The 14,858-nt window shown below is 43.5% G+C and overlaps 1 protein-coding gene across 1 annotated transcript in view; it reads right to left on the reverse strand.

Annotated features, from left to right (window-relative positions):
- Window positions 1-14,593, reverse strand: part of MAPK1 (mitogen-activated protein kinase 1) — a 104,108-nt gene extending 89,515 nt beyond the window's left edge. The window contains exon 1 of the mRNA XM_069756613.1: window positions 14,270-14,593. Within this exon, the coding sequence (XP_069612714.1) occupies window positions 14,270-14,394 (125 nt within the window). The 5' untranslated portion in view covers window positions 14,395-14,593. The remainder of the gene's footprint in view (window positions 1-14,269) is intronic.
- Between the last annotated feature and the right edge of the window lie 265 nt (window positions 14,594-14,858).

Raw genomic sequence — 14,858 nt, forward strand, 5'->3', positions numbered from 1 at the left:
GGCATTGACCTGGTCTCTAATCTGAGCTGCTGTTAACCTGCAATTTCTGAGGCTGGTGACTCAGATAAACTTACCCTCAGAAGCAGAGGTGACTCTTGGTCTTCCTTTCCTGGGGCGGTCCTCATGTGAGCCAGTTTCTTTGTAGCGCTTGGTGGTTTTGCCACTGCACTTGCGGACACTTTCAAAGTTTCCCCAATTTTTCAGACTGACTGACCTTCATTTCTTAAAGTAATGATGGCCACTCGTTTTCCTTTACTTAGAATTTGTATTTTGGCAAGGAAAAAGCAGCTAACAGTCTATTCAGTAGGACTATCAGCTGTGCATCCACCAGACTTCTGCTCAACACAACTGATGATCCCAACCCCATTTATAAGACAAGAAATCCCACTTATTAAACCTGACAGGGCACACCTGTGAAGTAAAAACCATTACCGGTGACTACCTCTTGAAGCTCATCAAGAGAATGCCAAGAGTGTGCAAAGCAGTCAGAGCAAAAGGTACATAATTTCAGTTGTTTCACACTTTTTTGTTAAGTATATAATTCCACACGTGTTAATTCATAGTTGTGATGCCTTCAGTGTGAATTTACAATTTTCAGTCATGAAAACAAAAATCTCTAAGTAAGGTGTCCAAACTTTTGGTCTGGAAATGTGTAATATATATATATATATATATATATATATATATATATATATATATACACACACACACACACACATATACACACATACTAGATGGCAGCCCGATTCTAAAGAATCGGGAGTCTAGAATCCATATATACTTTATTTATTCAAATGTAAGAATAATACAATTAATAAATAATAGTAAGAAAGAACAAAAATAGGCAGTATATGGAGAAAACACCAAACAAAAGTTCAAAATTGGTGTGAAAATGTCACTGAACCACTTCACAACTAAATATATATAGTTTTGGTAAATGGTATTATCATTTTTTTGACGAAATTCGGCAGGAGCTTGAAGAGCAACGTCACTGGGCCCGCCTCCACGCAGTAGAAACTTGCTGTGAGGTAAAAATTCAAAAATCACACCAAAATGGCGGGCGGAGTGTGTCACAGTACGGCACGTTTCTGATTGGTCGCTCGCAGCAGGCGGCAACCAATCAGACACTGGACACTGTTGACGTCACTTATCTCCGGACATTAGCTCCAGACAAAGCCACGGAAGTTGGCACAAATTGCAGGAAGTAGTATTCTAGGCAATTATATATTAGATTTAGAATATATATATATATATATATATATATATATATATATATATATATATATATATATATATATATATATATATATATATACACACACATACATACATATATATATATATTTTACATACTAAAAGTCTACACATATACATACACACACAGTGTTAGCCATATTCGAGACTTACATAGAAGGTTTGAGGTTTTTTTTTAAACAAGCTACTTCACTAACATTTTCAATTACATACAGGTGCTTCTCACAAGATTAGAATATCAAAAAGAATTTCAGTTCTTCAATACAAAAGTGAAACTCATTATAGAGTGTCATTACAGAGTGATCTAACTCAAGTGTTTATTTCTGTTAATGTTGATTATGGCTTACAGCCAATAAAAACCCAAATGTTATGCTCAGTAAATTAGAACACTTTATAACACCAGCTTCAGAAATTTATTTTAAAATCCAAAATGTTGGCCTACTGAAATGTATGTACAGTAAATGCTCACAATACTTGGTCAGGGCTCCTTTTGCATCAATTACTGCATCAATGCAGCGAGGCTTGGAGGCGATCAGCCTGTGACACTGCTGAGATGTTATGAAGCCCAGGTTGCTTTGCAGATGAGCTGAAGGCTGCTATCATTGTTGGGTCTGGCGTCTCATCTTCCTTTTGACATAGATTCTCTATAGGGTTAAGGTCAGGTGAGTTTGCTGGCCAATCAAGCAGTGATATTGTTGATTTTAAACCAGGTATTGGTACTTTTGGCAGTGTGGACAGGTGCAAAGTCCTACTGGAGAATGAAATCTCCATCTCCAAAAAGCTTGTCGGCCGAGAGAAGCAAGAAGTGCTCTAAGATTTCCTGGTAAATGGCTGCGCTGACAGTGAACCTACACCAGCAGATGACATGGCTCCCCAAACCATCACTGATTGTGGAAACCTCACACTAGACCTCAAGCAGCTTGGATTGTGTGCCTCTCCACTCTTCCTCCAGACTCTGGGACCTTGATTTCCAAATGAAATGCAAAATTTAGTTTAATCTGAAAACACCTTGGAAAACTGAGCAACAGTCCAGTTCTTTTTCTCCTTGGCCCAGGTAAGATGCTTCTGGCACTATTGGTAATGAGTGGCTTGACACAAGGAATGCAACACTTGTAGCCCATGTTCTGGATATGGATCTTTAAGCAATGACTCCAGCAGCAGTCCACTCCATGTGAATCTCCCCAAAATTCTTGAATGGCCTTTTCTGAACAACCCTGTCAAGGCTGCGCTTATCCTGGTTGCCTGTGCACATTTTTCTACCACACTTTTTCCTTCCACTCAACTTTCCATGCTTGGATACTGCACTCTGAACAACCAGCTTCTTTAGCAATTACCTTTTGTGGCTTACCCTCCTTGTGGAGTGTCAATGACTGCCTTCTGGACATCTGTCATGTCAGCAGTCTTACCAATGATTGTGGAGCCTACTGAAAGACTAAAGGACCTTTTTAAACACTTAGGAAGCCTTTGCAGGTGTTTTTGGTTAATTATTCTAATTTACTGAGATAATGACTAAGGGTTTTCATTGGCTGCAAGCCATAATCATCAACAAACAGAAAAACACTTGAAATAGATCACTATTTGTAATGACTATATAATGAGTTTCACTTTTTGTATTGAAGACCTGAAATAAATTAACTTTTTGATGATATTCTAATTTTGTGAGAATTACCTGTGCAGCGCCCCAGAGATCTGGTCGTTGCAATATGACACTCTGCCGCTAAGGGGAGTGATTGTACGTCTGATGGCACTGAAGGAGTTCTACTGACCAGGTATCACCAGCACACAGTACACTTCACACTCCAGCCACTAGGGGGAGCAAAAGGCTTTATTTATTGGGCCACTCCTCACACTGGTAAAACTAGGGGTTGGATAGGAAGTTAGTCACAAGCTGACTGGGTTGGATTCAGGCAACATCCCGTGGCAGGGGGTGTTGCAGGGAGAAGACACAGGGGGGATCCCTGTCGGGCGTGGGAACATGGCAGGTACCTAGCGAACAGAGCAGAACGTTACGGAACCGCGCCTGCACTACCTTGCGGCGGTATCCTAAGGAAGAGACACGAAGGGAAGGACATTGTGGAACAGTGAGAAACGAGATCAAGCACAAAGGAGAGCCAGTAGGAGTTGTGCCGTGAGACCGAGGCAACATCCTACTGAGGCGCGTAGCCGGAACACCGCGGAAGTAACTGACTCTAGGCCTTACTTCAAACTCCGCAGGACAGTTAATTATAAGTTGGCTGTCTACCTTTCATTTCCTACGAAGACATAGGGGGCAATGCGTGGAGAGGGGCGTCTCTAGGGTCCCGGAAGAGCTCCGAGCCTTCCCGTCATACGGGTGCGTCCTAGCCATAACATACCTGGGGAACGAGAAACTAGTAACATCTGGAACACGAGAGAGAGAATTAGAAAGAACGAACGAACGAGAACAGAAGTTGTGAGGACTATTCCGAATGCTCAGCAGGGTAGCACTACAACACACAGGCGCTAATGGTAGGCACTGATTTCCACCTGCAAAGGGAACTCTGGATGTGCCCATCGGACCGACCGGTCTCAGAAAGCCCTGGTAATCGTGCTCTGGATTGAGGATCCTGAAGTCTTCAGTAAAGAGGTAAAGAGACTGCAACCTTGTGTCCGCGTTATTGCCTGCACCTCACACCATCACCATCCACCTTACTGGGAAGCCCTGGGGACACACTTCACCTGTGGGAACGTATACCATCTAGCTGCCATTCCATCACCCCAGCGGACCCCACAGCAGCGTCGGTCACCCTGACCGAGTACCACAGGTGGCGTCACGAAACCTTGACAGACTCCTATCACCTTTTATTGGACGCCCCTTAGCAGGGTCACGGACCGCGTCTAGCCACCGTGACAGCCTCAGAACCGAATCAGAGAGGCCTGGTACCGAGAACTCGTGGCCCTGTGTCTGGGGGCGATGCATCTATATATGACTTGACCATATTAAGCTGGATGAAACTGCAATTTCAGATTTTTTTTTTCTTACAGCTGTTCACTGTGCAATTTGAAAATATAAATTCGCTATGATAGTTTTTGTATTGACCAGTCATGTAGAACTATATATTTTTTAATATGTTTAACTACTTTTGGACACAAAAAGAAAAACAGTAATACAAATTGTGTTTTTTTTGTTTTTTTTTTTCAATATGTTTGGTCCCCGTTGGAATTTAAACATGTGATCTTATGTAGTATGGTGTATTACCTAGCCTGTCACTGTAAAACTAATAAGTAACCAAGGCACAGGAGATACACTACTTACAGCAGCATATGGGGGTTAATCTGCCAAGATCAATGATGAACAGCATGACAAGCATATGTCCACATGACTTTTTTTTTTTTTTTTTTTTTAGATATGTGCAAACCAGACCAGTTTTTCAAGAGATATGCCATTTTCTTTTGCATCTTTTCTATTGTTTGAAAAAAAAGCTTGAAAAACTGACAATTGTACCGCAAGTCATTTTTACCTTGCAATGCACATGTTCGAGTTTTGATTGAGCGATTTTCCAGGCGGGTTACAGAATGTACCAACGTGAAAAAGATAATGTGCATACGTACCCTAAATTAGTCATGCAGCACAAACTGACGTGTGCTCATGACAGATATATCCCATCATATAGCGTTAATGGATTACAAATTATTCATTTTGAAAAACGCCATTGAAAGAGCAACAGCAGTGTTCTAGAGTTCACTTGAACTTTATCAAGCATTTGTGCTGCCACACCTGTGAAAGTAGGGGCAGAGATCTTTATTCCCATCAAGTCTCACATAGGCCAAGTTCACATGTTAAGTAATAGTCCATTAGAAAGGATCCAGCAGTAAGCTTTTGACAAAAAAAAAAGTTGCCCATAACTTTTTGCCAGTAAAAAAACAAAGCTGATTTCAACTGGATCTGTTATTTTAACATTGAAGTATATGGAAAACTGATCCCTAAATAGCCATCAGATTACTTCCATTTGTAAGTGATCCAGTAAGTAAAACACAGATCTTTTTCAAATTAAAGAAAAAAAGGATGGCAAAGCTCTACTGTAGCTTTCTAGTCCTGTGCCGCATTTGAAATTCATGTAAATCCCTTTAATGATGAGCTCCTGCTATGTAGCCTCAAAATTCATGAGTTCTGGCTAACCCAGCCTTTCACCATTGATTGCAGAAACAGAAAGCTGACAATTAATGGCATATTTAGGGCTAGACTTAAGGTACCTTCACACATAACGATATTGTTAACGATATCGTTGCTTTTTGTGACGTAGCAACGATATCGTTAATAAAATCGTTGTGTGTGACAGCGACCAACGATCAGGCCCCTGCTGGGAGATCGTTGGTCGCTGAAGAAAGTCCAGAACTTTATTTCGTCGCTGGATCTCCCGTGGACATCGCTGGATCGGCGTGTGTGACACCGATCCAGCGATGTCTTCACTGGTAACCAGGGTAAACATCGGGTAACTAAGCGCAGGGCCGCGCTTAGTAACCCGATGTTTACCCTGGTTACCATCCTAAAAGTAAAAAAAAAAAACAAACAGTACATACTTACCTACAGCCGTCTGTCCCCAGCGCTGTGCTCAGCACTCCTCCTGCTCTGGCTGTGAGCGTCGGTCAGCCGGAAAGCAGAGCGGTGACGTCACCGCTCTGATTTCCGGCCGCTGTGCTCACACAGACAGTACAGGAGGAGTGCAGAGCACAGCGCTGGAGGACAGACAGCGTTAGGTAAGTATGTACTGTTTGTTTTTTTTACTTTTAGGATGGTAACCAGGGTAAACATCGGGTTACTAAGCGCGGCCCTGCGCTTAGTTACCCGATGTTTACCGGCATCGTTGGTCGCTGGAGAGCGGTCTGTGTGACAGCTCTCCAGCGACCAAACAGCGACGCTGCAGCGATCCGGATCGTTGTCGGTATCGCTGCAGCGTCGCTTAATGTGAAGGGGCCTTTAGCTCACAATTGAAAAGACTAGAAGATAAAACAGTGTTTTAAACAAATCTACAGCAATGGGTCAGTGTAGTGACAAAGCTAGAATCAGGGTCTCAGCCATATTTTATTCTGCCCTCAAACAAGGAAGCATACACCTGGTGACATTTCCTTTTAAAAGATGCTGCCGGAGACATACAGCAATGACTCAAGGAGATATTTTAATACTGAATGCTTGCTGTAACATGCGATTTCTGCAAGCCCCAATTAAATGAATTTTAACTTGCAAAGAAACTGCATCAACAAATAGGACATTATGCAGCAGAGCTGAGCTCTGAAAGAAGTTTGTATGTTCTCCACGTGTTTGCGTGTGTTACCTCCAAGTTGTCAGTTTTCCTCCCACACTCCAAACACAATGATAGGAAATCTAGATTATGAGCCTCAATGGGGACAGTGATAAGATTTGCGAAGCGCTGTACAATAGAGCTAAATAAGTGTGTAAAATAAACTTGCGACATAAAATGCAGTACACACCACCCCTCTCCACTCCAGTAAAATAAAAACCCCTTATACTCGCCTTCTGAAATGACACCGTTCCTGTGAAGTCAGCGCCGGGACTCCCTGCACTCATACTGGATGCATTGTAGCAACACTTAATGGACTGAAGCATTCACACCACCCATAAATGTCTGAAGGGAGTGTGAGCGAAGATGGCCATTAGCAGCCAGTGACTTGCAATAGTACTCACGTGACACAATTGTGTCCTGCAAACGTGGAGAGTGTTGGGGCAGTAAGGGGGTTTGAATATTTTTTTTACTGGGGTATGGGGGAAGGTGATCCCACATCTACATGCACAATAAAATGTGAATAAGGCCAGGATCACACATGTGAGCAACACGTCCGTGTCTCCCATGTGAAATCCAAGCTCTGGCGCCGGCACTCCAGAGTGGAGCGTGCGGCTCCATGTGTTGCTATGTGGCCGCATGCTCTGCTCTGGAGTGCCGGCGCCAGAGCTTGGATTTCACATGCGAGACACGGACATGTTTCTCACATGTGTGATCCCGGCCTCAGAGTTCAAAAACATCTTTAATTGAAATATATAAAACTAGATGGTGGCCCGATTCTAACGTATGTATGTATGTATGTATGTATGTATGTATGTATGTATGTATGTATGTATGTATGTATGTATGTATGGCAGCCACATAGTATATAGCACAGGCCATGACATTCTAGAAAACCTGATGCGTAAACACTGCCCGCGTAGTATATAAACACTGCCCGCGTAGTATATAAACACTGCCCGCGTAGTATATAAACACTGCCCGCGTAGTATATAAACACTGCCCGCGTAGTATATAAACACTGCCCGCGTAGTATATAAACACTGCCCGCGTAGTATATAAACACTGCCCGCGTAGTATATAAACACTGCCCGCGTAGTATATAAACACTGCCCGCGTAGTATATAAACACTGCCCGCGTAGTATATAAACACTGCCCGCGTAGTATATAAACACTGCCCACATATAGTATATAGCAGTCATGTAGTATGTAACGCAGCATATAACAGCCCACGTAGTATTTAGCAGTGTGGGCACCATATCCCCGTTTAAAAAAAAATAATTAAAATAAAAACGTTATATACTCACCCGCCAGCATCCAGTGAACCTCTGTCGATGTGCGCGTGGCTGCCGCCAGCTTCCGTTCCCAGGATGCATTGCGAAATTACCCAGATGACGTAGCGGTCCCCCGAGACCTTTAAGTCTTCTGGGTAATTTCACAATGCATCGCTGGGAACGGAAGCTGGCGGCAGCCGTACGCACATCGGCGGACGGTGAGAATAGCAGGGGTTTTTTTTTTTAAATTATTTTTAACATTAGATCTTTTTACTATTGATGCTGCAAAGGCAGCATCAATAGTAAAAAGTTGGTCACACAGGGTTAATAGCAGCGTTAACGGAGTGCGTTACCCGCGGCATAACGCGGTCCTTTAATGCTGTCATTAACCCTGTGTGAGTGCTGACTGGAGGAGAGTATGGAGCGGGCACTGACTGGACGGGAGTAGGGAGGGACTAATTGTCGGCCGGGCTTTGCCCGTCGCTGATTGGTCATGGCAGCCAGGAAAGGAAGCTGGCGAGACCAATCAGCGACGTGGGATTTCCGTGACGGAAGTTGGAGACAGACAGAAGGACAGACAAAAAGACAGAAGTACCCCTTAGACAATTATATAGTAGATACGTGGATATTTCAGAACATGCAGAGCTAACATTCTGCAGCAATATAACTTGTGATATTGAAAGATGTGAAATTGTTGATAAAATCCTATACAAGTTCAAATTAAATCATGGATTTACCACCCAGGGCTTTGCAAAAGATCCTGCTGCAGACTTTACTGCAGCAATAAGTCAGCCTAAGGCCTTATCTAGGCATTAGTTTTCACGTATGTGTGCTGCATTTTTCAAGCATAAAACATGGACCCATTATAGTCTATAGAGCTCGTCACACGTTTTTATTCCAGACTGTGTCCACAGGGAATAAATCAGGAAGTCGGGTCCGATTTTGAACAGAGTCACGTAACAATTTAAAATCATACAAGTGTACGGATTAGTAAAAATCATGGACAGTGTCAGCATGCTGTCCGTGACTAACATTGTAATGGATATGTGAAAATCACTGATTGTTCTTCAGTCATACTGACCAAAACACTGAATAAACTCAAATGCAAAAGTACTATGAACAGTCAATGTACAAATTGACAAAACATTGGATTTCACCCGGAACGGACTGTGCACAAAGTGTCTGAGGAAAAAATAACTGCATTTGAGTTTGGTTCGATATTCAGATCACATTCGGCCATGCGAGTCAATGAGTGAGTGGAATGCATTAAACAGCACACGGATGACATCTGAGCGCAGTCCAATTTCCGCGAACTCCCAAAATGAAGATGGAGAAATTTTGTTCTCCATCTTTTCAGTGTGCTTCAATTCACTCATCCAAGAGAATCTGATTGCTCAAACTGTCAGTATAGTGCGAAGTATTATTTGCATAATTGTCCCGATTCGCTCGGATGAGAGAATCTACAACTGTCCGCACGAACACTAAAGGTACCTTCACACTAAACGACGCTGCAGCGTCGCCGTTTGGTCGCTGGAGAGCTGTCACACAGACCGCTCTCCAGCGACCAACGATGCCGGTAACCAGGGTAAACATCGAGTTACTAAGCGCAGGGCCGCGCTTAGTAACCCAATGTTTACCCTGGTTACCATCCTAAAAGTAAAAAACAACAAACGCTTCATACTTACCTTCCGCTGTCTGTCTCCGGCGCTCTGCTTCTCTGTACTGGCTGTGAGCACAGCGGCCGGAAAGCAGAGCGGTGACGTCACCACTCTGCTTTCCGGCAGCTGTGCTCACAGTGAGTGCAGGAAAGCACAGCGCCGGAGGACAGACAGCGGAAGGTAAGTATGAAGTGTTTGTTTTTTTTACTTTTAGGATGGTAACCAGGGTAAACATCGGGTTACTAAGCGCGGCCCTGCGCTTAGTAACTCGATGTTTACCCTGGTTACCAGCGAAGACATCGCTGAATCGGCGTCACACACGCCGATTCAGCGATGTCAGCGGGAGAGCCAGCGACCAAATAAAGTTCTGGCCTTCTAGCCCCGACCAACGACATCACAGCAGGATTCTGATCGCTGCTGCGTGTCAAACTGAACGATATCGCTAGCCAGGACGCTGCAACGTCACGGATCGCTAGCGATATCGTTTAGTGTGAAGGTACCTTAATACAAAGAACAGTATCAGATAACTTTCCATCTTTGAGAGACCCCATCTCAGCTCTTCAGTTTTAATGGCACCTCTATGATATATGGTCACAAACTCATCAGAAATCAAAGCCCAAACACACTTGCATCTTGTTAGCAAAATTGTCTGATTAACTAGAAGTTGTTTTATTCAAGATTTTAAATCTAGAAAGAAAAATAAATGAAGCAAAGGCAACTTGATGGAGGCCTGCTATGAAAGACACTAGTGAAACTAGTGTGGACATGACAGTGCATTCCACAAATTTCAGATGTTTGGCAAATGTACCATTTTACATTGAGTTATGAAAACAGTGTTCTGAACATACCAAATCAGCACGCCTTCCTGGTACTATGATATACCTACATTACAGTGTCATCAACTTAAAGAATGGGAGAAAACTAATATTGCCGCAAAATTAAAGTGGTCCTCATGGAATATTAGGCTATGTGCACACGTTGCGGATTTCCTGCGGATCCGCAGCGTTTTTTTACTGTGTAGAAACGCTGCAGATCTGCAAGTGATTTACAGTACAATGTAAATCAATGAAAAAAAAAATGCTGTGCTAATGGCACGGAAAATTCCGCGCATTAAAAGAAGTAGCATGTCACTTCTTTTGTGATGATCTGCAGCGTTTTTGTACCCATTCCATTATAGAAATCTGCAGGGGTAAAAACGCAAGAAACCCGCACACAATCTGCAGTAAATACGCCGCAAACCCGCACCTGCGTTTTCTGCCAAGAGATGCAGAATCTGCACAAAAAATTCCAGAGCTGGTTACTATCCTCAGCACACCAGAAATACCCTCTCTGCCAAAAACTGGGTGAAGAGTGTCACCACCAGAGCAGCTGTGTAGAGGATTGGATAAGGAAGAACGGAGCAGCGGAGACTGGTAAGTGCAGAATTATAAGCTCAGTATTTATGTTCAATTTGTTGCTATTGAGTTCTCCAATGAAAAGATAAATGTGAGTAAGCAGGCCCTTGGCCAGTGGTTCATACAATATCCATACAAATGTAGTGAAGCAACCACTACATATGAATATGATTTTACTTTATTTTATGACAAAGGTAAACTCCACTCAAAGTATGCCATTCCAATTGATAGTACAGAACATGGATAATAAACTATACAGAAAGCTGTACATGAGGCCGTGTATGGACCTCCCTGGAGTACAGAGAAGGATTGTCATAGCTACCATTATGTCTCAGTTTCTCCATCCTCTTCTGCCACCTGATATTATGCATCCTTCTGTGACAGCATACTACTATTTGACATTATCAAAATAGAAATATAGTAAGATTTCCAGAAAAGCCACAAAAATCCGACCAAAGTAGTAGTTATGACAACCATAGTAGGGACTACAGAAACCTTTATGATGCTGTAATGAGTTTTGTAGTTATGTAAAATTTATTTAATTTGTTTGATATTTGCAAAAGGTTCTTTGAACATTCCCCAAATCCTAAGGATTACATGGGTAGTTCCAGGATTCTGGAAAATTTCACATGGATTCTGTCACATGCATTAAATCTGCATCAAATACTGAAGTGAATGGGGTTCACAACGTATAATAAAAAAAAAGGCTGAAAAAGATAAAATGATCAAAAGAAAAATTCTAATAATTTGTATGGCAAAATGACCTGCTGTTCATCTGTTTGGGTTTTTAAACACTTTAAAAACGCCAAATAGTTAGAAGACGAAAGGTGCATTCTTCCAGCTAGGAAGAAACTCAATACTTTACAATAGAAGTCAATTGAAAAACTAAAAAGACACCTAGGCATCTTGCAGCATTTTATATACTGTTTAATGGCTTTTAAAAAGCCATCCCTCAAAAAAAAAAAAAAAAGTTTGAGCGCCCAGGAAACGCCCCCTCTCAAATAAACAATGTTTAAGGTTTACAAAACTCTGAGGTAAAAAAAAAAATTGATTCTTGAAGCGTCTTCTGCATGAAAAATGTAAATTTCTGACCCAGGGGTAAAAGAAGTAGTATAACCAAACCCTCAGGGTCTTTTCAAAACAAGTGAGAATTTGATATTACAAATCCGTACACTCCTTTCCATGGTATCTGTCAGAGTTTCCTTATTTGTTGCTATATGTTCAGCTAAGCTACTGTATAAAGTGACACCCAGTAAAGGGAAAAAAAACACATCAAGCAGAACCAGTTTTATTTACAATGGATTCTTATGGGCGATTGCGACCACAGTGGCACTTGTCACAGCCTTTTATTGTACGTGGGGGAGCTTTCCCAGTATACTGTATGCATTTACCTGAAAGTAAAAAAAAAAACAGTGTGCAAAGAGCCCAACAGGAAACCATTTTTATTACAAGACATTCCTATCCTTGAAACACACTCTACTATGAATTGAAAGCCATAACCCTGTTATCTCCCATATTAATTGCCACTGCAATAACTATCTTCAGCCTTTTGATAACATTTCTCCTAAGCAGTACAGAAATGGGTGCACATCCATTAATATGGAGTACACACTCTGAACTACTGGAAATTCAGAAATACTGCAGGTAGACAGACTGGTAGTAAATGAAGGCCGACCTGCGACCTCCCGTCAACCATGGCTCAAGTCGCTAACATTCAATGAGCCTGCTGTGTCAATCTTTAGTCTGGGACCAAGGGGTAACATTTCTCCTTGCGGAGAGTGACATGTCAAGCCCGTCATGCCAAGGTGAGGAGACTTGAGCCACAATGCTCCTTCTTTCACAAAGGACCATTGCGGCTTAAAAAAAAAAAAAAAAAAAAAGTCTCCTCACCTTGGCATGTCAATCTCCGCAAGGATACCCCTTGGATCCTGGTCAGATAACTCACCAGCCAAACCAGATCTCACACTTGGCACTGACGATGGGCAGTACCCTGAAACAGTGTCTGCACATTGAGATTTTGGTTTTTATCCTAAGTCATGTGACAGGCAGAGTCGATATTGATTTTTAGGATTGCTACGTCCTTCAGGTGGCACTAGCATTCTAGTCATCTTCCTCTCTGAAGAGACAATTTGGAGGTTTATTCTGACACATGCAAAGTCAGCTGTACATCCACACCATTAGGTTGCAGATTCTCCATGTAGGAAGCAAACAAGGCAACATCACCAATATTGATTTTTTTTTCCAGCCCTACCCAGTTCTTTTATTAGAATAATTCAGAAGTTATAAGGAATGGCTGGTTATGCAATACTCCCCCCCACTAAATCACTAGAATGACAACAGTCTGCAGTGGAAAGAGAGAAAGTGATAGGAAGCAATTTCAGAATCGTTATGTTCCATTAATTATTGATCACAAAATCCTACATGAAAGCCAAAATCTACTCAACCCCCACACCTCAAGAAAAAGCCCTTTATACCATTATATTGGGCAAGGGGTCATCAGACTTCAGTTTGCCACGTATGAGTTCTATGTTTTTCACAAATAGGATTCGTACCCATTATTGCCTATGGGGCTGTTCACACATCAATGTATTTTTGTGGACCGAGTGGTTTGCACAAATCAGACATAGGTCCAGTTTTGATCTGAGTCACAGATTTGTCTGAAAAAAAAAAAACTCAACAGTATACCATCCATGTGCTGTCTTTTTTTTTTCTTTTTATTGTAGATAGGATTGAGATATCTCCAGGCTTTTTTTTTAGAACAAAAATTATGCTAAATGCTGACAAATGACGTCTGAATGAGCCCTAATTGTGATTTAGAGACGCCGTAGCAACCCCCCTCCACAGATACATACTCCAGCCCCGAGGATGGGGCCACATTCAGTCTGCTGTCAGCCCTATGTAGGCGACACGGCTCAACCTCCACCTCACAAGAATGGTAGATCGGTCCTCACCAACAAGCACCGGCCTTGGTCACGGTTATAAGAGGACCAAGCCACACACACTGGCCCCACTAGTTGCACACAGCATCTGAATGAGCCTCCTAGCCATCCACACTGCATGTTCTCAGCCTGGCTGGCTGGGGATACTCCCATTTGTTCCATTTTTCCTTTACACCATCCCCCATGGCGTGGCTGGTATTAAAGTCCAGGGCCCCCCACAAGCCTTAACCTGCCAATACAAATGTCACCATCACCCTGGCACTGTGGAAGGAGTGAGGTGATGGTGCAGTAGGCCAGCTGTGTGCAGCCAGAGGGGGCACAGAGCAGACATGTCAGTGCTGAGCGCAGGCGCCAGTCATCGGCAGTGACAGCTCTGCGCCGCTCCGGTCACTGTCCCCCAGCTCTGTGTGCTCAGGGAGGGGTGGTGAGAGGAGGGCGCAGGCCCGGGACAGGCGCCGCGGGGACAGACACACCCGACCCCCCGTACTCACCACACCATGCCATAGGCGCCCTCCCCGATGTACGACAGGTTCGTGTATCGTGGGCCCACGTCAAAAGCCTGTCCCCGCACCATTTCTGGTCCCCCTCCGGGGTTTGACGAGGCCGCAGCCGCCATATTTGCTGTCAAGTGAGAGATAATCCCCCGGCGCTGTCCCTTGCAGGGCTGGCCTTGGCTCCGTCCGCCGCTGCGGGTGCTGTGCTGCTGAGGACGCGGTGATAGCCCGGACTGTGCCGCTCACGAGCTCGGTCGGTCCTTGTGTGAGGCGCTGCCTGGCTGACGCCTTCCCGCCCGCTGGGTGTGTGTGGGGAGGGGCATATGGGCGGGGCCATAGAGGCGGGACCTCCCTCACGCTTTGCTGCAGTGGGCGGGGCCTTGTCGTTTTGTTCTCCTTCAAGCTTTATTCATATACATTTGTTGGACAGACAGTAACATTTAGCACACTGCCAATGATAAGCGGAATGGTGTCTGTGTGTTACCATTGAGAGCTCTGAGGCCTAGTGCACGCGGATGATAACTCCCATAGTCACCTAGTGTGAACAGTGCTCTGCTCTCACTACTAACCCTTGTGTTACAGCCAT

The sequence above is a fragment of the Ranitomeya imitator genome, chromosome 1 (assembly GCF_032444005.1).
Source record: "Ranitomeya imitator isolate aRanImi1 chromosome 1, aRanImi1.pri, whole genome shotgun sequence".
NCBI lineage: Eukaryota > Metazoa > Chordata > Amphibia > Anura > Dendrobatidae > Ranitomeya > Ranitomeya imitator.